The following is a 23,105-nucleotide window of genomic DNA, read 5'->3' on the forward strand; positions in this document are numbered from 1 at the left end:
ACTTGTGCTATTAACTCACTAGTTGTTACCAATGTGTCCGCCTCACCTTGTCGGAGATTGCAGGTATGTCATTCAAACATCTCCTGCGTAGTGAATGCAATGATTCAGCTATCTTTTTACAGGCCAGATTTTTTATCTGTTTATTATCAGAGCACTTGATTTATTGATTGCTGTTGGAAAAATACAAAAAAAAATGCCCCTGGAAAACACTGCATACTCTAGCTTTAATACACATTTCCACCCTCTGCCGTTACGTGAGCATGAGGTGTAGGATGTGTCAAGGTAAGCAATTGCTGGAACTAATTCTCCGTTCAGGTATTTAATTAATTAAGCCATTGCAGAAAAAGAGGACACAATGAAATGAAGCAATTAGAGAGAGTCGGTCAAACCTCAAACAGTTAACAACTGTTTAATCTATAACCTCTGAGCGCTTATTAAATTATTAATATTCCGCTCATTCTCTGTTCATCACCACGACTGACAATAAATCTGTCCAAGCATCGTTCTATTGCTGTTGCTGTTCCCGGCCCGTGTTTCACATTAACGGACGTTCAGTGGGTAAATATGACAGCGCCTGATGAAATACGGCTGTAATAATGTCATGACATTTCAACTATATGTATTTTCACAGCGGTAAACAGTCATTATGAGCTGGTGACCTTTGAATGCAGTGCTTTTGGACAAAAACAAATGTCATCATAATAGTAAACTCTTCCCTCCTCCACCACCTCCTAAAAAAAAACCAACACAAGGAGAGCCAAATATTTGATGTGGCACTGTTCTAAGGTAAGAACAACACGATGACATTTCAAATGTTGCTTTATACTCAACTTCAGTGAACATTAGTCACCAACAAATAAAAGTTCTCAGCTGGCAGCTCAGTTATCCAGAAATATGGTCATTAGCACAGTGTGCTTTCATAAACTGGTTTTACAAACTGGTTAATATACAAGAAAAAGCTGGAGTTGCCCCCACTGCGTCAAGAGCCCACTGAAACACAATAGCAATTCAAGCTGAAAAGTCTGACTAAACACCCCTTTAAAACACGGGATTAAGAGCTACAGGGAATTTTGAAGGAGCAGAGGACCGAGGCGTGAAAACACTGCATCGCACTGGAGTGAAATATAGAAGAAGCAAAGACAATGCGATGAAAGAATAGAAGGAAAATCATCGCAGCGGCTCACGAAGAAGGGCAAAGCAGCACCGATGAGACAAGGAGTGTGTTTACTTGGAGGCCAACGCCATGATTATCAGGAGTAATGAGCTTAAGGCAATATTTTGATTAGGACGCTTAACAAGTTTGAGCGAACACGACTTCCAAAAGAGAGAGCTTAATAAGATTCATTTTATAATTAGTCTACATCCCTGACTGCACAGCAGGTGGCAAGACGAGCCATGAAATCTTGTACAGTGAATCCCGGATATCAAAATCATGAATCAATCACAGCTTGATTAAATGTGCTGATCAACCTTGTTGTTTCCTTCTGACATTGTCGGTTCATTTAATAAGGATTCAGTCTTCACATTTGCAATGTCTACAGGCTTGACATACCACTGTTATTGCAGAACAATGCCTCCTTTAGATGCTGTCAGCTTCCATGCTGCACCGACAAAGCAGTCGATGGAAAAAGTTGGTCTAGTCTAGTGAAAGATATTTATTAAAGAAGGCCAGTACTTATTTGACAGTAATGAAGGAACACCTACTTCTACATCCCCTCTGATACACATAATTCAGTAGAGTGCTGCAAGCATATATTGAGAACTGCTTAGTTTTTAAATATTTTATTTGGTAAATCACCTGCGTCATTCTGAATGCTGGTTTCAAATAAACAAATCCACGTATATGTCGTACGTTCATACATCAGGCCTGTGTAAGAACCGGAATATTTGCAAACTGCACCTTGACAGATCGTGTTGTTTTCTTATTCTGGCTGACTGTCTGTTCAAATCAGCATTTCTGAAAGAGAGAGTTTAAAAAACAAGCAAACTACTGGCCCAAATACTTGCTAGGTGAGAGAGTAGTTGTCCAATTTTCATGTGCAGAAGGAATAATTTACTCCAAATGCATAATTATGCAGTTTTTTTCACCCTATAGTGTGTGGGCCAGTCCTGAGTGCAGAATTTGCACCTCCTCTGTGGCTAATCTTAATTTCATAATGAGCCTTATTCCCTGAAGTCAAGCAGCAGAAGTTAAGTGACAATGTGCAAATGCTACTGGCCCATTTTTGGGGGAACTAAATTTGTAAGAGTACATGCCACTGTTTATAACACAGGGTAAAAATATTGGGAGCATAAATTAAGACTATCCCCATTTATACAGGCGAAGAAGAACCTTTAGGAATTATGCACATGAATTCATCTGCATTTCAAGAGGAAGAATGCATTTGGTCTTCGCAAAATTACTTCAGTGTGCACATCTATCAGTCAGAATGATATACTATAAAAATAGCAAGAAGGAAACCGGGAGAAATGCTCGTACCGTTCGGTTGGTGCAGATGGGGGTGAAGGCGTTGGTTCCACAGGTAAACAGCCTGTTCCCATTCACCAGCAGCACCCTGATGTAGTTCTGGCACTCCTCCTGTGGAAGCACACCAGCAAACACACATATCACAGTTAGCAGTTACCAGCAGCGCCATTATCTATCCGCTGACAAGCAGCAGCATTAGGCAGAGAGACAAAATTACACTTTATGCCAATAAATGAGAAAAACACCTGAAACCACGGGAGGCCTGCTCTACAACGTGACCAAGCTAGACAGAGTCAAATCAAGGCTAATGCCCACACGGCTTAGCAATGTAACATCTTAATTCAGCAGGGAGCTGATTTTGCAGAGGGATCTGAATAAGGTGGAGAACGGATAAATGCGGCGGGCGTGGGAGAGGACCACTCAGAATTAGCTTTAAAACACTGCGTTGGCTTTGTTGACTGGTCAAAAAGTGAAAATGAAAGTGTGTGCCTCTCATACACTTCATTCAATCATGTTTCTTTTAAGCCTGCTCTTTACATTAATACAATTCAGACCACTTTTCTCTAAATTATGGTGAAGTACACGCTCGCCACTCTTTTCTTGGCCCCTCTTCTGAGGGTCTTGGCCTGGGTTTCTAAGCAAAAGCCGCTCAGCTCACTTGGTTAAAGGCACTCAACAAATGCAGCAGCACTGACGGAGTGAGTGATTGATGGAATGATTGACTGCCGCTGAACGTCATGAACTCTCGGTCAGGCGTTTGTGGAGGTTTGACGGTGATTTCCATCAGCTGAAGTCATTTTGTAGTAAATGTAACAACAGTAGTCAGTATTCATGTCAGAGAGCGGCATTTGTTTTTGTCCCGGGACAAGGTAATAAACTCATAGGGTCCCCCTCCATCTGAAAGGGGCCATGGCTGGGTTGGTGAGGGCCCCTCGTAGAAATTTAAAACCTTGTAAATCTGCTATTGTCTGAGCCACTCGAGGTGCCCAGGGCAACCCCTCCTCCCCCTTCTCCCCCCCTTCTCAAGGGTCTGATTTAGGAGTGGAGGGCATCGTAACAGAGATGGAAGGGAGGAGGGCGAGGGCTTTTATTCCCCCCTATCAAGATGAAGGTTGACTCGTAAAACAACTCGTTTCCTGGTGCTAAGCGCGGCCTAAGTATGTGTGTATGCGTTTATATGTGCGCCTTCAAAACAGAAGATGTGTGCATGAGTGGTCGCACTTGTAATGCGTGCCTATATATCTGTGCTGTTTGCGCAGCTTGTTATGTACACTGTGTGTGTGTGGGTGACGGAGCGGGGAGTGGGTTGTGAAAGGGGGTCTGCATAATTCAATTCTTCTCTGCAGTTTGTTTCTACGGTAAATAATGTCATATTTAATATTTGCCCAGCCTCATAGTCTTGACTTGTTTATGAAAACTTCCTGACAAATGTTCCACGTCTGTACTGTAATACAGAGGCTGTTGTGCTTGGCTCTTGCATTATAAAACAAAACAGAGGCAGCAATCAAGCCCTGTCAAGTCCATTTAACTCTCCTTTCTTCTCCCAGTTGAAATAAATCAAATACAAAAAGAAGAGTGGATGCGTGCATTAAGAAGAAGAAGAAGAAAAAAAAAAGAAATACAATCACTTGTAAATTCACTCAAAGCACAGGGACGGTATCTGTGTAATAGCTTAAGCGATGGTATATTGCTGCGCGTTGAGCTAGGTAATAAACCATCGAAAGCCCTGTCAGCTGCTGGAGAATGAAGTCTTTTAATGCTATTCTTAGTGTACATCACAGGAGCTGATCCTCAGAGGGGAACAGTGAGCAAAACAATTCGGCTCCACCAGACAGCAGCGACTCTCAAGGACTGAGGTAGCTTTGGTCTGTAATTCACAACTGCTATCTTGTGCCGGCCAGCCCATGCATGCCCATTATGGGTCCCTAACCACCTTTCACAGGAGGATAAATACACAGCGGTGCACACACGCACACAGGGATCAGGGCTGGGCAGTTCACCTACGAGTCAAGTTTAGCTCGAAACCATCTGTTTCGTAGACAAGAGTATGCCAACTAACCACATACAAAAACATACGCCGCACTGAAAGAAACTACAAAAACAATAGGAACTCCCTTTGTACAAGCCCTATAAATAAGAGTTAAGGTGTGGTTGGGAAGCCTTTTACTTCACAGTAAGTTCATTTAAATCCTCTTTGAGGTCAATCCCACATACAAAGCGGAGAATCCCAGTGAGTCTGTATGTTACGGCTGAATGAAAAACCCCATGTTGCTTTCAGGCCTCGTTGTGTTTCATCATAACTTGATGTTTCTTTTTTTTTTTTTTTTTTAGGCTGCCATTTGGTTGTGAAAAATGAAAGGAGATCTGTGATTTTGGTCTTTAGAAGATTTGCACCTTTTTTTTTTTATTTTAAAGCCATAACTGTTATGCTGCGCTGATGTGCTGGTGGGAAAGTCCAACATCTGGGTTTCACTCGTAAACAGCATTCATTCATGTGTTATTTTTGTAGATAACCAAACCCTCAGGAAAACGCTGAATAATCACGGAGGCTGCTGCGTTCTAGTTTGTAATTGTTCGTATTGTTGTTATCCTAACAAGACGTCAAGGGAAACCCCATTATTTTACACATTAACAACAGTTTATGCGCCATCTTCTGGGGCTCTGTGAGCTACTATGTCAAATTTGGGAAAACAGTCATCGAGGTTATCTTGGGTTAAGCTTGCACACAGGGATTGGCAGCATCAGTCGGTGAATCCACTGCTTCTTTGGGAAAATTTTAATTTCCATGACCATTACCGATATTCCCATCCTCATCTTCAGCACATTATAAGCGAACGACAGCATGCTCACATGTAGTGCTACATAGTAAACACCACAGCGCCAGAGATAATTATTAAACCACTGTTTTCTGCTTCTTCCTCTGCAATTCTTGGTGGAGCCATACGGTGTGTTGTAATGGGCATCTGTTCTGCCGGTTAGCAATCGCACTCTTGTTGTATTTCTCTTCATTTTGCGCCAAGATAGCTGTTTTCTCATCATCTCTGAAATCTCTTATTTTAAGCACTGTTGAGTGATTATTAAGTCTGGATTATCCGTTGACTTTACAGCTTATGCACAAAATAATGATGCCATAAAAAAAGTTTTTCACCATCTAATGTGAAATTTTCAATCTCATTTATTGCATGCTCGCAGCAAGAAAGTCGCCGGTTTGCGTCCCGGTGGGGGCACTGGGATCTTTCTACATGGAGTTTGCATGTTCTCTCCGTGCAACGTGGGTTCTCTTTTGGTTCACTGCCTTCCTCCCACACAGTCTGAAAACATGTTGAGGTTAATTGGTGATTCTAAATTGTCCGTAGGTGTGAATGTGAGTGTGCTTGGTTGTCTGTATCTAAGTGTAGTCCTGTGACAGACAGGCGACTGGTCCAGGGTGTCCCCTGCCTTCGTCCTAAGTCAGCTGGGATAGGCTCCAGCCCCCCCATGACCCTAGTGAGGATTAGGCGGTGTATAGATAATGGATGGATGGATTTACTGCATGTATTGAATTATTATAATTTCATGGCTTATGGAAGATGCTGTAATAATTTAACCACTATGATTCATTCAACCAAAATGATCAGTGTCATGTAGACTTTGTGAAGAAAACAACAGGGGGTCTAATAATAAACTGTACAACTGATCATTAACATGTTGGCATTGTCATTTCAGGCATGTCTGACAGTCCAAGTGTAGTTGCACAGAGCTGCAGAATAAAGGAGCGGTCTTTAAAACAGGGCACAGTTTTGGAAATACTTTAGCATCTACCTGACATAAAAAAAAGTTTATTGTGTGAAGGAAACACAGAGTCCAAGGTTTGTTGTCTCTTAAACTCCCTGAACTTAATGGAACACTGAGCTGCTATAATAACCCTTTAACTGTTTTCATAAAAATCAATAAGTTAAGTACAGTAACTCACAAAGTACACTTTTTTTTTTTTACAGAGGGTAAAATGTTTTTTTTTTAACCATACCAGTACTGAAGCTTGTTTTTCTCAACATAGTGACAAGTGTCTGATAAAGAGGTATAAAAGTGTGTTCAGGCATCACTTAAACTCACCTCAGATTTTCCCCGGCTGAAGCAGGCTCCCTTGGTGAACTCATCACAGTGCCACTCAGCCTCCTGAGAGGGTGAAAAAAAAAACTGTGTAAGACTCCCAATAAACCATCAAGAAGAAGCAAACACTGGGCACCATGTCACCATGAAGCACTTTGAAAACCACTCAGGGAACCCAAACAAAACAATGCCTGGCTCTCAACTGTGGCAAAATTCCCACCTTTTTGAAGTCAATTTGATGTCTGGTGACTAGGCTGGCAATACAAATACCACAGGAGATGCCGTTAGAAAATGTAATGGAAAACCATACAGCGATGAGTGTCGATACGCCGGCTGCGGCGCTGATTTCTGGGTGCCGACTATTCTTTGACTTCGGGTGGGAGGAATGGATTAAAACAGAAGGGAACGGTAAATGAATTTGACATCACACATTCCCTTGCACTCTCAGTCCCACACATAGACACTCGCGCATGCACGCTCACGGCACACACAAGTTTATAAGCCATGTTAAATACAGACAGAGAATTCAATTAAGGTGCATAGCAAGCAGGGACCTCAAGAAACGAGAGGCAGGAGCGCGAAGAGCCAAATGTCAATTTGATTTATGTGTGAGGGGAAAGAAGGGATCTTAAGACATAACAGGCGAGTCCCTAGAGAAGGATGTCAATTTGATTTACATGTGAGGAAGAAACAGGGGGACGCTTTTTACATTTTATTACAGCAGGGAGAAAAATAAGAAGATAAAACCTCGACTGCTCTCCTCTGAGGGTGAAGACACCAGCGCGCTCCGGCTTCAACCATTTAATTTTATCGTGACCTCTGGGGAGGGGGTCCTTCTCATTGACAAAAGTTCTCTATTCATGAAATGAGTGCTGGCCTTGGGAGCGCACCGGGCCGCTAAGACACTCACACTGGTGACAAGCAGAATTAGCCGCCACCGCCACCAGCTCCATATGACTGGCAGAGGGAGGAATACTTAACAGAAAAATTGGCTGGTGCAATAATTTGCTGAATGCCAAGTCACGAAAAGTCTCCAAAAGTAAAACTATTCAACTTTTTTTTTTTTTTTTTTGCCACAGAGATACGACTTTCCTGCAGTAATAACCTGGCAAGGGGCCAGAGGCGCAGGAATTCACTCTCTGTGGGAATATAGTAAATATCGCTAACTGACAGAGAATATTAGATTTCACCTTGGTATCAGGACTGTTTTATGCCAGGACAACAGGGGAAGGGAAAGCTGAACCCCCCTCAGCACTTAGGAGAACTTCTTTCATTTCCTCTTTGAGAAGGCTGTGGAAGTTTACCCTGTGTTTTATGACAAGGCCTTTGCTTTCCGTCTTAGTGGCCTTTGGGAGGCGTAGAAACACCCGAATGTGCACACACAGGAGGGAGCTTAAAGAGGGGAAGGAGCTCAGGGTGTGTGCTGCTATTCAAGGAGGATAAGATATGGAGCATTAACGGGAGCTGGCTCCTCTCCCTCTCTTCTGTGTGCGCGTCAGTTCGCATTTCAGGCCGAAGCCGGCTATTCCAGGGGACGTGCATCTGCTGCAGACACGAAACAAGCAGCACACACAGCACCGCAGCTGAATTCAACGTGGGCGCTGAAAGTGCCTTCGCTAATCGCCAAGGGGTGGGGGGAGAAAACCTGTTAATGGCCTGAAACCTTATTCACTCATGTTCAGTGTAAAAATCAATCATAATACAATGCAAAATTACGACTTGAGATCACATTAATGGGAGCAAAGTGGTTGCTTTTATCATGAAGAGGCGATTATGTGATTTATCATCATTCAGCATGGTTCAAAGCATATTTTCAGATTACTACATGTTCTCATTACATCTGTAAGATCTCAAACTTTATGGCTTTATGGCTTTATGTCCGTACGCCTGTAGGTGAGGGGATATGCTGGCGTCATTGGCCACTAAAGCCACCCGATCTGACAGCCCTAGCTCAAATGGTCCAGAGTAAAGAACAAAATCACAGCCAAGCAAATGCAAGTGCCGGTGCCATTAAGAAACATTAAAAGCTCATTAACATGCTATTGTTCAGCCCTTGTGCTCCAAAGATGAATCTGCCTTGAACTCAAATATGTCTGGAATGTGCTGTCGTTAAATAATAATAATTCTTGGCTTTATCAGAGGAAGCTGCTTTAAAGGGGCCTTTTTTTTCTGTGCCTTTGTCACCTAGAGGAAACTGGAGAACAGACTTAGAGGAGAAATAAAGACGCTGAGATTGAAAGAGAGGGCCAGGATCAAATTTAGAGAGAAGATAATGGTGAATTAGCTCAAAAGGAAAAGAAATATCCATCATGGCTTTGTAATGATAGTCGAAGAAAAGCACTAGATCTTGTGGGGAAGGGCGAGATTTTTTACATATGTGTGAGAGATTAAAAGAAAAACCTGAACCCTTGACCCTGACAGTCAGGAGATCCAGTGTCTCTGTTAAGCTGTGAGAAAACCTTGCTGTCACGGTTCGGATCAACTTGGCCCTTTGGAGAGAAAGGTCACAGCAAATCAATACCAAGTTGTTCTGAATGAACAACTAACACTAATCCTAACCTTTATCTCTCGATAAAACATTTCAATCCTAAAGGGAGTGGCCTCTCTGTGTTGACAATGGCTCCATCCGTAGGGCACGAGGAGTCACTGAATGGTTTGGTGAGTCTAAAAATGCTGCGAGTCAAATGATTTGGTCTTCAGAGTCAATCAAATTGCTCAACTGTGGGAGACCACCACTGCCGTCATCACCACCAAATAAGGTTCAACCTTTCTAGTAGAGCTTCATAACCTACAGAATCAACGCCAAGCAACCCTTAAATTCTTCTGTAGTGACCCAACACCTTACTAAGACCATTTTGTTAGTTTTTTTGTTCAATTTATCACCTATCCATCGTTGATAAAGGATAGTTAAAGTTTGCTACAACTATTTATTTTTAGATTTTATAATCCATATTTTGAGTGGCGATGATAAAATTTAATCTACACCTGTCTAAGCCACTTTATTTGGAGGTAGAACTGAAAGTTAGCACACCCAAAATGTCTGTAACAACAGGTCATTGCAAGTTGTACAACACAAGTGGAACCGATTGAAGTTGAAATTAGAAGTTGGTGTAAACTACAAGCCCCCTAAAAGCTGAGAGGCATTTCTGATGTAGTGGCCACGCTCAGTATTGCAGGGTCATGTGATGCACACAGGCCGGAAAAAACATGCTTCCACATGCAATAATTTCAAAAGAAGCAGGTATAAATCAGGGAATCAACATAAACATCCCAAAATGACTGACTGTTGATGAAAATTCCAACTTCACCCAATCAGTCGAGAATAACTTTAAAGTACATTCTTTTGGAAAAGTCATTTATTTTATTTCAATTACTTTAGTTCATGTTGCGATGAGACAACAATAAGATAGCCAGCTCCGACAGAGCAGGTCTTCAACACATATGATCTCAAAAAGCTTAGCTGGAAAGAAATCCTGTGCTTACTCTCTAAGGGCCAAAAAATGTGGAAGCCTGTGGGAGTCTAAAAAAAGTAGCTCAGCAGGGAGAAATTTTCACAGGAGTGAATGTGGCACTATCGAGGAAAGCAAGATCCAGTTCCATTAATACAACTGTGATCTCTTCCAAACGTGTTAGGGTAACTGGTGAGTTTGTTTAAAGCCTGGATGATTGTCTGACTGCTTCTGTTTTTTTCCCCACTTTTCAGCAATATTGCTCAGATCACAGCAAGCACTCGGTGGACAGTCCAGCAAAGACACCAAAAGCAAGATCTAACTGACTGAAATAATAGTTTAAGGAAGATTACGCGTGATTAAGACACAGAATTTCAGAGTGAGGCAGAAACAATTCGCAACAGATATTTGTTGCTTCAGGGAAGATGAAGGAAAAATTCCTAACAAGTTATTATTCATGTGTCCGCCTGCTCTGCTGCCCCCTGGAATGGGTGCAATCCTCAGAGATGAACCATTGTGTCGGAGCTGCTCGTCACACTGAGGGGCTATTGTCACCACGCGGTGGGTGCAGGAAAGATCCAAATGAGGAGGGTGGGCAGGGAGGGAGATGGAAAGAAAAAAAGGAAAATAAGGGACAAACAGACAGAAAAAAATAACAGCAAAGAGAAAACAGAGTCCAACTTAGGAGTCAGGCAGAACAAGGGAGACTGTGTGGGCAGAGTGAAGTAGTCAGTGAGATGGAGGAGGGAGCGAGGAGCTGAATTCCAAAACAGCAGTTTCCAGACATGATATTGAATATATTTTGCATAAAGAGGGTCCAGAGAACAGACCCACTGCTGACAGCTGTCTAGCTCTGTGAAATGACGGGCTGTGTGTCTCACTACACGGCAACGGTGGGTTGAGAGTAAGAGCCGGACAAATCCTGCAGGGTAAATCTAATCTGTCTTATGAATAGCTGATATTACCTTTTGATGTGCTGGCACAATATTTACTATTCAGACTGATGTCTGCTGATGTAAGCTACTGAAAGATTTACACACGAAATTGGTCTTGATGTCATGTCTCAGCGAATGTGTAGGTCTGAGTCATTACGAATATCATCATAACACCTTACAAAAAGATAAGTCAGTGCAGAAGTGACCCCCTGCTATGAATCTTACAACTTGGATGCTCAGCCCTCTTGCTTAAACATGCCATCATCTCTGTGATATCACACACCCTGCTGATATCTGTATCTCCAATTACAATTATGCCTTTTATTCTATGCATTTAAATGACCAAGTTAGTGTTCTAGTAATTGAATTAGCAATGATTCCAGAGCTATAGAGGATAGTTTCTGTTAGCCACTGATTAGCAGGGCTAATTGTCAGGCTGACGAAGTGTAATTGTTAGAGACAGGCCTGTGAAATACAACATGCAAGAGTGGAAGGAGCCTTTTGTTTCCTTTGGAGCTCCCTTTCCTTCTTAACGGCGCGACAATACGAGGGGAGGCAAAGAAAAATGGAGGCAGAATATACATCTCAACACCAAACAGTGTCTGTTGCCAAGGGGAGCTGTTATGGATAGTGTTTTCATGTGCCAGTGCAGGAAGAGCGAGAGGGAGAGCGACAGCGAGAGAGAGGCTGGAGTGAATTTCCACTATTTCCTCCTCCTCCTCCTGCTCTGCTTTATTGAATGGTGAACAATGCCACTGATCCTGCTCATCCCGGTGCTTATTGACTAATGCTGTGCCACAGTGTTTCTGTTGAAACTCGGCCTCATCGTCTGCATCCTGTTTCGATTGAGAGTGGAAACGGCATCTTGATATTGAACTCTAAACGGCTGTGATTTTTTTTTTTCCGTTTTAATTTCTCCTTACATTAGCAACTTTGTTTAGGATAATGCGAATCCGACAAGATCTTATTGTGCCTGAAAATTAGACACTTAACATCCTTTCATTTAGGACTGTATTGGAGCAGCTGTGCAAAGGGCAAAGATGGAACTGAAACTGAGCAAGAGTGGATGGCCGTATTTGATTATTTAATAACATCAAAGGATAATTATTTGAAGAGGTCATGGGCTGACAGAAACACAAGGCTGAGTGGTACATCGAGCCGGCTTGGCCATTCCTCAGCCCTGGCAATGCAGTGGGAAATGATAATGCCAGCATTGATTCACCTGCCCAAGGTTGGCAGCAGCTGAGTTGAGGGAGCTGAATGTGGGAGAGCGGGGCCAGAAGGACAACACTGAACAGATGTGAGATATAATGTAGGGTTCACCTGCAGACAGGAGGAAACAGTGCTTTGTGGCGGCTGTTTTCACCACTAATTCATTGGCTTTGGTGGCTGTAAATGTCTCATTAGTTGTGCATGCTGCTAAGTTAAGCCTTTGCCTTCTCTCTCTCTCTCTTTCTTTTTTTTTCTTCACTTCAGCTGCACAAGTTTGAAAGTGGAGCAAGGAGAAAAGCGTCCACCTTTTGTTCTTGACAGTGTTTTCCAGATCAGTGAGGATGAGGGTAGAGGTTGACAGGGAAAGGAAGGCCTCTTCAGACTGGTGAGACACTGCAGAAAAAAAAGTGTAAGTACCTGATATTAACTCTAATCAAGGCCACAGGGAGGGCTGACTCATTCTTCGAGGCCTGACTCTTCCCACTTCAACCCGGACTGCCATTCGGTTTGAGTACCTACTAGAAAGTTCATGTAATGTGAAATATTTTCTACTGTTTATTATTCGCTAAGTGTCCATCTCACTTGTAAACACCTCCTCAGACACGCTTTTATATCTTTTCTCAGGGACCGAACCCTTTCTACTCCCACGACTTACGGAAGACCAAATCTGTGGTGTGGCCTTAAAAGACACTCAGGCAATGAAATAAAGTTTTCAGATGGCTTTGCATCAGTTCTTTTAGCAAAATTGTTAAAGGCTTCTCTCCAATTTCTGATATTGTAGGCATTTTCAGTTGTTGTTTTTTTTTTTTATTACCTCCAAGCAAGGAGGGTTTTTTACAGAGGAGATTACAGTTGCTGGGGCTCTGGCTTGATCAATTCTCCTTGTCTCAACTCAATATGTGCAATAGAGCAGCAGTGTTTAGCTAGTACCTTAAGTGTCAGTGCTCTCTAAAGCCCCATGACACAACAGTAGGACTAGCAGGTATTCAAAGTTAATTTTCTGCCTCACAAAATGCTAGAAATCAACTTATCACCCTGTAACCAAGGACAGAAAAGGGCTAGAACCTTGACATCATGCACGTTTTACTTCATTTTTGTCCAGAAATGTTTCATGCGTGTACATACAAGATGAGATCAGCCGTCGATCATGTGGTAATTACATCCAACTCCTTAGCGCATTATAGGATGTTCTGTATTACAGCGGCTCTAAGCCTTGTGCTCTGTCAACATACACAGCCTCCTTCTTAACGCTGCCAGCCATGCAAGAACAGATCACTGCCATCAGGCATTATCTGACAGGACTGATACATGGGGATGGGGTGAAATCACAAAGACATGCGTAGGTGTAGCTTTTAGCCTGATTTCCTTCTGCAGGAAAGGAAAAAAAAAAAAAGAAGCTCATGCAACTCTTTTGAAAATCGGCGCAACCGAAATAAAACGCACTGAATTACAAACAACTGCTCAAACTTTCTTTGTTGGCTCTGTCAGCACGATATTCCCTTGTAAATCTATTTGATCAATCAGCAGTGCATGTAATGTGAGCGGAGCAAGAGCGCCAAAGGGGAAATTCATTCAAGTCTTTCGTATTGAACAACAATAAAAATGAGAAATATATGTAAACCAAGCCACAGAGGCAACCACATCTCTGTGCAATGAATCTCATGTTTTCTTCTAAGGTGGAAAAGAAGGCAGGCAAGAAAGAGATTTCAGAGGTTGGTGAATGGAAGAATACCACTCGTGTTCCTGAAATTTTAGCAGTTGAACTTAGACGTCTCCTTGACTCTAAAGGTTGGATCCAGTCCAATGCAAAGAAGGGACTAGTGCATAGGTCAGACTAAATTGGCCCCAGGTCTGGGCAGGGATTACCACATCCTATTCTCCCACCAGAAGATATCTTGGAGTTGAGGGGTTGATTGGCTCAGCGGAATCTCCTCACTGATTCTGCAGCACCAGCCGAGCGCAGGATGAAATAAAAAAGGGGGGATGATTGGATGGCACAGAGCATCTTTAACAAGCATCTGTGTCCCAGTGAGCGCCCACAAAAGACCGGCTCTGCATGAATCCTCAGCTCTCTCCGTGGGGGGTTTCTCTGCTTTCTTCCCTCTGTCTGTGTGCTGTCTCACCGCTCCCTGATTCTTTTGTGTGTGCCGCCCTCGACTCCTTCCTTCCCAACAGATTCGGTCTCGCTACTCATTTCGTCTGACCGTTTTTCTCATTTTCCCTTTCCAGTCGGATTTATGTCAACAGCGCTCCCTCCATCCTCCATTCGTCTGTTCCTTCCAAACATTCTCACAACCCTGTTTCCCTTTCTCTTCCTCCTCGTCCTCCCCCCCCCTGGATTTCCAGGGTGTAAATGGCAAACATCAAGAGCTGTCGAAGCATCAAAGGAGCCTTGCTGCTACCACCTAGAAATAAAGCCCTCAACATGTCAATATTTGTATTGTAACACAGTGGGTCACAAAATGGTTAGCTCCACAGGTGGGGATGTGGGCTCATATAAGTGTGCAAAAAAAGGCAGAACAGGGAAAGGATGCCAAATGAGAGCATTAAATGACAACTTGTGGGAGAAGGGAGAATGAAAGATAGACGTATAAAAACAGAAATGCCACCTCAAGTGTACTACTCGTGGAAATTTTGCAGCATGTCACTCTAGGCAGATGGCAAAGCCCTCAAGCTGGTGAACTTTAATTTGTGCCTTGCATTTCAGAACAGCTGATTATCTGTGTGGATTTTTTTTTTTTATGCTGCTACCTTGAAAAAGCTCAAGAGTTACACCAAAATTGGAGCATCATATTAAAGAAATTGCAGAAGGTGTTAAACAGCTTCAAAAATGTGGAAAAGTATAGCTTTAGAGTGTATGTCACATGCAGCTTCAAATTGGATTTCAACCAAAGGGTATTAACAGACAGACGAGACTTCATATCAACGCTCCCTCTGTGTATCAACACACAGTGCCATCAACCAAACCCAATGGTACTCCACCGGTTGGGAAGTTGTTGTGACATGTGAAATGCTAAACCATTTTACTGTAACAGCTTTAAGTTATGGGAGCTGGCAGCGCTTTGCTACGATCAGAGCAGTGTTTGTTGGAGGCAGGGCTGCGCTGTGCATCGCTGTAAGAGTCACATGAGAGTGAATACACATTCATCCATAAAACTGGGTGATGCAGACTGAGGGAGGAATCAGAAAGACCGAGTGAGACAGAATTAGCACTCACCTGGATCAGTGTCAGGTCTTCTAGATTGAGCCTGAAGAGGTGATTTCTGGGGAAAGAAGAAAACGTGAGTTTATGTAGACAGCTTTGGAAAAAGAATGAAGAAAAAACATGTGAGGGTGTTACTGAACATTTTCTCTCCAAAGCTCCAAACTGCATTTATCTACAATGTTTCCTGCCTCTCGTTCTTTCATGTTCACTCCCCTCGTCAGGAGTGCAACCAGGAGGCCATACCACATCCTTTACTTAAACTGCTTAGATAGCAAGTTGGAGGGAGGGTGAAAATGATGCAGCGGATGTTGACTTATAGGAGTTTTCTATTGATTCCACTGTGTACTACTTTATCTGTTTTATTCCAGGTACTACCCATCACTGTAAGAAGACAGTTTGGATGGGGACTCATGTGTGTTCGTAGCTACTAATGTGTAGCCTCGAGCTGCAATAGCCTCAAGCACAGATGAAAAGCAGCCTACAGATATGTGATAACCTCGCTTTTCCCACTGTCTAACTGCACATATTGAGATTTTTCTTTCATTTTAACAGCTTGTATTCTTCGGGCCCACCTCAAGTTATGTCGCTGAAATTCTTTTTCACATATACGGCCGTACGCCGTAATAACTGTAAATAGACTTTATTGTGTACAATTGACAGAGTTGCTCTTTAAAGCTGCTCCCTTTAAAAGTTCTTAAGTTCTTCCCAGCTAGCAGCTAAAATGAATCTTTTCATTGGGTTGCATGAGGAGTTGTATGAGCGTAGTCAGGGTACTGAAAAGGACTGAGTTCAATAGATAGCTGGATTCAACCGCTGCAGCAAATTATGGACCTCTAGCTTTCTCCAACCCATAATTAGGATGCCAAAAAAGACTAGATAAAGCATGGCTAAAAGGTTTTATGCTCCTATTTCCCAGAGGTTTGTGTGCATGTGAAACAGTAAGAGTGAGAGAGTGAGAGAGAAAAGGAGAGAGTAAAGGACAATCAAAGCCTGGCGGGGAAGTCTCCGTCTAATAAGTGCCGATCCTGCCTTTGCCTGAAGCTTCTCAAATCTACAAGGCACAAACAATTGGCATTTCCAACTTTTCAAGAAACATTAGGTTCTAATGAATGCTGTCTCAGGAGGGATATTCTGTATTTTGACTAACGATGTCTGAGTCTGTCTGCTGAAGCCATTATGCACCATTATCAGAATGAGATCACATGGAAGCTCACAATTAGGACTGGAAGTATTATTTATTGGAATGTTTTTAATTTTAACCCTTGGAGATGTCGGCATTATCTGTGTTTTTGTACTATGTGCCAATCACAACCCAAGATTATTGCCGGTATGTGCCACACGAAGGAAACTTTGTTTTGGTAAATTCAGTGCCGTTTCAGAGCAAAAATACTTTTTAAAGATGATCTGACCTGGAAGGCTTCTCTTTTGCTTTGTTCAAAAACAGATAAGCAGGCAGCGACTGTGCAAAAGCATGAAGAATAAGCCCTTCATCACCTTTCTTTTGTGTCAGAAATCATTTTTAAAGAGCAAGCATTGTTTTTGTTTTTTTTATTTTTATTCTTATAAATCTCATTTCAGAGTTAAAATCTCCAAGCATGTTCACACAAACACCTCCACCACACATACACATACAACCACGCTTTCGCAGAGATCTATCAATCTCCAGAAAGAGTGGCTATCAGCCAGGTTTCAGTGTGGCCACGGCCCCCTGTTTTACTGTATTGATATTTGCATCGATTCTTCTTTCCTTCCATTATCACTCATACTTCGAACCCAACCTGCAGCCATCCATCCAGCCACGTTGCTTTTCACAGTTAGACACTCAACAGCCGCCGAGTTGGCACCGAGAATTGAACTAAATCTCTTATTTGATTTTTTGAGTGCTTGGGGTACGTGTTGATAGAACTGGCTGTATTGCCACTAAAAATAAAACATGGCCATCAAACACAACATGAAACATAATATAACATAATATAATATAATATAATATAATATAATATAATATAATATAATATAATATAATATAATATAATATAATATAATATAATATAATATAATATTCAATTACAACACAATTTTGTCATTTGTTTCTGCGGGTACTCATTCACAAGACCTTTATCCATCCACACATCTACTTTTCCTGATTAGCTTTTCCATCTACGTTCCTGGGTGCATTAGTAAATTCCCTGGGCTCGCTTTGTTTCTGTTTGTTTTGCTGCTCTCCTTCCTGATGGCTCTCCTGTTATCTCCTGTTCAGGTTGTTGTGATTGTTTCTTTCTACTGACAACTAAAGCCATTAAGCAAAGTGCAGAGGAATCAGCGCAGAGACTCGCACACAGTTGATGTATATATATGGATGCACATATACAAAAAAAACCAGTTTAGCACTAAATGGATGCAGCTATTTTTATATGCAGTGTCTCGGTCACAAAGAAACTGCAAACAAGCACACATATTTCTTTCATTCATTTCCTGAAGATTTAATCTAACCAACTACTTTCTTGAACTTATCCTTTACTTAAACTAAATCTAACCTCGCCTGAACCCTTAAACCAAGTCGTCAGTCCTAATCTAATGATTCAAGTTATGTGGGCTCGCTACTTGTCCCCAAAAGGGAGGTGAGTCCCCACAGTGTGACTGGGTGAACAGATTTATGTCCTCGCAACATAAGTAATACCACTACACACACACACACACAAAACACACACACACTTGGCTGAGCCTCACAAAGACAAAGGACTTGGAAACAATCTCCAAAGCCATTTTTCTTTGGCTTTTGAGGACATCTATAGAGAAACTGATCATTACTCATGCAATGCTCCAACAAACACTGCAAAAAAAAAGAAGAATGAAAGACAGCGCAATAAAAGAAGAGACAACAAAAGAACGAGACAAGCGGGAAGACCGAAAGAACAGAAAGAGAAACACAAAAAACTGCTGGAAATAAGTTACCTGGCACCAACGATCAGTTCGTTCTGTCCAGGGTCAAAGGTCAGCTGTGAGTAATCCACCGTGCCCTCAGCTTTGAACCTGAAGATCCACGGCTCCATCTCTGCCAACGATACCAGAAGACAGAAAATCAGTGAGCCAATCAGAGCAAAGTGTTTATGACTGTAGATGACAGTTGTGCTGATAAATGATCTGAGTTCAAACACTGAGGTCCTTAAGGGCCACATTTGTAACAAGGCTGCAAATCTTTCTGCTCTCGCTTTTTGCTTGGATTTTTCTTCATTCAACTAAAGCTGCACTTGTTCTAGCTTCCTTTGCAGATCAAATTTCCGAGATTTCTATGGCGAAAAAGCACATTTGAACCAAAGGTCAGGCAAGAAATAAATAGTAGCAGATAAAACAAATCACACTTGAGTGAAGACATCCTGAGTAAAAAACTCAGGAACACTGGAACAACAATGATGAAGATTCTACATATTCTACAGATCAAGATTTCACATACAAAGCAAAACTAAAACAGTGAGATTAGGCTTTAAAATACGATGCATAGCCATACATTAAACTACCTACTTATTATTAGTATTAGAATTAGCACCAACCTACACAGCTACAATGGCAAATTGCTGTCTATAGATTAAAGCATTATTAAAATAACCTAAGAATATGACTTATACTGGTAGCATTCAAAGGTCTCAGTCATTTTTCAGCATAATAAAGTACCTACTTTTACTTTTGACACTTTAAGTGCGTTCAATTGATATCTGTACTTGAGTTCTTGTTGAACTGAGCACATTGAATTCAGGAATTTTACTTTCAGTGAAGTAATGCCTAGCTTGGCTTTACTTAAATTAAGTATCTAGATGCTATTTCCACCACTGGGGACCAGTATTATCTTTAAAGTGAAAAAAATAAAATAAAACATGTCTCCATTGTTAGTCTAATATGCTGCATGAACCATAAACTCCTCTTAGACAGCACTGGGTGATTTTTGTCTATGCAATTAAACCTGATTTGACTCATTCACAGCAACTTGCTGATGAAGTTGTTTTTTAAAGGACACACTTTCTTTTGTTTTGCATCAGATGCACTATTTTTTATGTTTTGATGGTGGCAGTTGGCACATTTGCAATTGCTGAATAAGTTTGGTGCTTGGCATCTGCCATGATACAAATATGAGCTTTTTACTGAAGAAGTGAAGAGGAGGCTGAGTGGAGAACAAAAAGTCTTCTAGGTGTTCTTTGTTGACAGGGTCACGCATTAAAAAAAGTTCTTTTCGGTGATTTGAAAGACATTTACATTAGTGTTTCGCATGCTCCTTGTCTTAAAATCACCAAGTGAAACCTGAAATTTGGGCATCTTGGGACTCAGCGGGAAATCCTTTGATTTCCATATACCATCAGAACGACTGTTGATTGAGTGGCTTCATGGAAATGTGTACGCCGCACGAACCAGGAAGATGGATGAGTTTTGAACTTTTTATGGAGACTGACCTCGACTCCATGCTTTGGGGAATACATACAAACATAAAGAGCACGAGCGAGAGAGGGAGCGATATCCCAGACAGACACTGACATCTTATCCACAACATGCCTTTTCTCATGGCGCCCAAGCCATTAACCCCTGACCAATCGAATCAGGCGATGAGGACGGCCTGTCTACTGTCTGGTTACCCGATAGGTTTAGCTGAGGGTGGTCAGTCAGTCATTACAGTGACTTATGTCCTCCATCACTCATCACTTGCTTGATGTGCAGCCATAATAACTTTTCCAAGTGTTACTGTATACATAGGTTGGATTACACTTTAACAAACATTAGAAGAGCTACTTTCTCCAGATAGTTTGGAATTAGTGCTTGTATGAATACCTTACAGTAGGATGCCAGATCTCAAGCATGGCAGAATTTTTAGCAGTGGTTGCTACAGTGATTTGAAAGCATTCATCACTATATTTGTGAGCTATTTCCAGACGAAATTTTTCAAAGGGACTTTTTTAATTTACCAAGGAGCTTTCCATCAGGGCCGGAACAGAGGGAGAGGACAGCTTGAATATCCTCCTCGAAACACATTATCTGCTTCTTCAGGCACACCTGTCAGACAGCGTTTCAAATGAAAGCATGCCCTCCCTTGACTGCATCAAAAGCAAGTACTTGGAGTGTTCGTGACAAACGTGGGATTTCTGAGTGGTTCAAAAATGAAGACAAACAGAGCAAAAGAAACAGGAGCTTCCACTGAACATCTGCCACCTCCAACTCATGTTGAGGGACCAAACCCTCGCTCTCCTAACAAAACAATATCATCTGCTGAGAGACTGTGCCACTGTATGCAAAGACATTTTCCCTTGTTCTCTTTCAAGTCTCCAATGGGAGTACAAGAGAAGAGAACTGCAAGAGAAAAAGAAACAAAAAAAAAGCGTCTTGCATTTTCTTCCAAGTTTCACAACACTAATACATTTTCATTAGTCGCAGTGAAATAAATATGTGCGAGATCATGACCAACTTCACCCCGAAGATTTCATTTTGCTTAATAGCTGCTGCTCCGCTTATTCTAGTGGGAGACACCAGTTTTGGATGTGCCAATCCTTTGGCTCCACTGGGCTTGTTTTTTTTATGCCATCGAGAAGGATCCCTGGCATACAAATGTAGCTGTGACACCCCCCCAGGGGAAGACGGCGCTTGACGAACCCAGCTTCTCCCCATAAATCTCTCTGACTCACCAGGGGAGGCTCGCTAACGGGGTGATGGAGGGTGTGCGACTGCGTGTCTGTATGTGTGTGTGTGTGTGTGTGTGTGACGGAGACAGAAAGAGAGGATATTTGTTGGAGTGTGCAAAAGGGGCAAAAGGTTCTAATTGAACACAACGGCACTCAAAGGATTTATGGCCTTTTGTGATGAGGCCAAGGAACCGTTCATAAACATTCATAACCAGGCCCTCCCAAGGCTGTGCAGCTAAATATACGGAGGTTCCCAAAGTCAAACTCCTGGCAGGTTCTTACTTTGTCTTTACTGCTGGGATGCAAAATTGTGGCACACTTGGAAAGATTTTTTAAAAACAACATTGCAGGGTACTGAATTAGTGTCACCACAGAGACTAATTTGAACTGTGATCTAACTTGTGATATTTATTTGTTTTCGGATCAGTAGTAATAGCTAATTTTAGTGGCACCCAGGGAGGTTTTTATGATCCCATACAGAGCTAGCAAATCAACCTTATCGTAAACCCCGCATAAAAGCAAACAGCAGGACAACCCCCTACCCCCCACAAAAAAAAAACAAATCCTGTATCCAATTCCTGGATTTCAGTTGTGCTTTGCATGTTACAGGGCTTCACATCAGCCACACTTTAAATGCATGTGATAATGTAATCACATCACGGATATGTTTGTACAGCAGCTGACTGAATCAGGAGATTGGCTGCTCATGAGACGAAGGCGGGATCACACATGCAGACTCACACACACACAGATTGGGGTGAAAATTCAGAGCTCAGCCAGGGCTCTGAGCCAACATAAAACCAGCGAATGTACCCACACACACGCGCACACACACACACACACACACACTCCCCTCCCCCTTTTCTGGGTCCCAACTTATCCCCTTAACCCCTGTCTCCTGCCTCCTTAAAATAGAGCAGCCCATCACTCACATGCCGTTTGTTATTCCTCGCTCTGACACGGAGCAGTTGACACAAAGACAAAATGACAGGATATATAAATATTTACACCAAGCATCAGAGGCCGCGCCAGTCTCCGGTCTGCCAGCGCTCAAAGTTGCTGCCGCTGTACTGTACTGCCAGACCAGCAACAATGGCAACATGTGGAACCAATTCTGAAACATGAATGGTTTTCCTGTGACTGGTGTAAATAGAGTGTGGCAGCAGCGGGCGCTCACATAAATGAACAGCCAATTCACTCTAAATGCAGCCCTGTGGTAATGGGCTGCAGTAAGAATGGCAACTATTTGTTCAAGTCGTTGCGAGGAAATGACTAGTCCGAGTGGTCGAGAAAACAAACACCTGCTCGGAAACCTGAAAGCAAAAAAAAGGCAAGGTCACTTAAGACCTTCACGTGTGGCTCCGTACTCGAAAGGCGCCTTCGTGTTATTTCGAGAAAAAGGGAAAAACAAGGACAATTTACAGCTCAAAGACCTACAACTCAAATTGCCGTTCCTGTGCTGTGGCCCCGGGGCAGAGAGTGAATCATGCAAAACAAACCACCGTGAAGCCACGAATAAGTGTACGATGAAATATTTAAATCTAATGTGTATTTTGGAGCAGAGTCCTTTGGTTGTGAGGGTGCCAGGGAAGAGTCACGCTTTTAACAAGATGACCAAATCTCTTCAGGCAATTTGCAAGAAAAAAAAAAACAACCTAAAACCACAACAACAACACAACAAAAAAATAACAAATTAAAACATGCATGGAAATGACGTGGCATTCTTTTTCTGCACCGGGTAACTAAAAGTCACACAAATCCAAAAACTACTGTCCAGGCAGGCCCCCAATTATTCCACTGGCAGCTTGTCACCCATTAAAATATCGCATGGAGAGAACACGGCTGACCTCGGACATTATTAGAGAGAAGTTAATGTTTTGGAATTTAAGTTCCACAGACCTTGAAGAGCTTTAAATTTCAAACAATCATCCCCAAATGACCAATTAAAGCATCTCTGATACGACTTGTAGCCTGTTGCATTTATGAATGCTATGAGGCCATTTGTTTATTTTCCTGCTTTCACTCCCCCCTCTCTGTAACGACGTGTTAGCTTTTTAGGGATGATAAAAGCTGAGCTCGATCTGAGGCTGT

General features: G+C 42.2%; 1 protein-coding gene across 1 annotated transcript in view; it reads right to left on the reverse strand.

Annotated features, from left to right (window-relative positions):
- Nucleotides 1-23,105, reverse strand: part of sema5a (sema domain, seven thrombospondin repeats (type 1 and type 1-like), transmembrane domain (TM) and short cytoplasmic domain, (semaphorin) 5A) — a 131,660-nt gene that overhangs the window by 69,285 nt on the left and 39,270 nt on the right. Inside the window, exons 3-6 of the mRNA XM_008278500.1 lie at nucleotides 18,310-18,409; nucleotides 15,370-15,415; nucleotides 6,560-6,622; nucleotides 2,480-2,578 (exon numbers count right to left, since the gene is read on the reverse strand). Of these exons, the coding sequence (XP_008276722.1) occupies nucleotides 2,480-2,578; nucleotides 6,560-6,622; nucleotides 15,370-15,415; nucleotides 18,310-18,409 (308 nt within the window). The remainder of the gene's footprint in view (nucleotides 1-2,479; nucleotides 2,579-6,559; nucleotides 6,623-15,369; nucleotides 15,416-18,309; nucleotides 18,410-23,105) is intronic.

This window comes from Stegastes partitus, unplaced genomic scaffold, assembly GCF_000690725.1.
Source record: "Stegastes partitus isolate 25-593 unplaced genomic scaffold, Stegastes_partitus-1.0.2 Scaffold125, whole genome shotgun sequence".
Taxonomy (NCBI): domain Eukaryota; kingdom Metazoa; phylum Chordata; class Actinopteri; family Pomacentridae; genus Stegastes; species Stegastes partitus.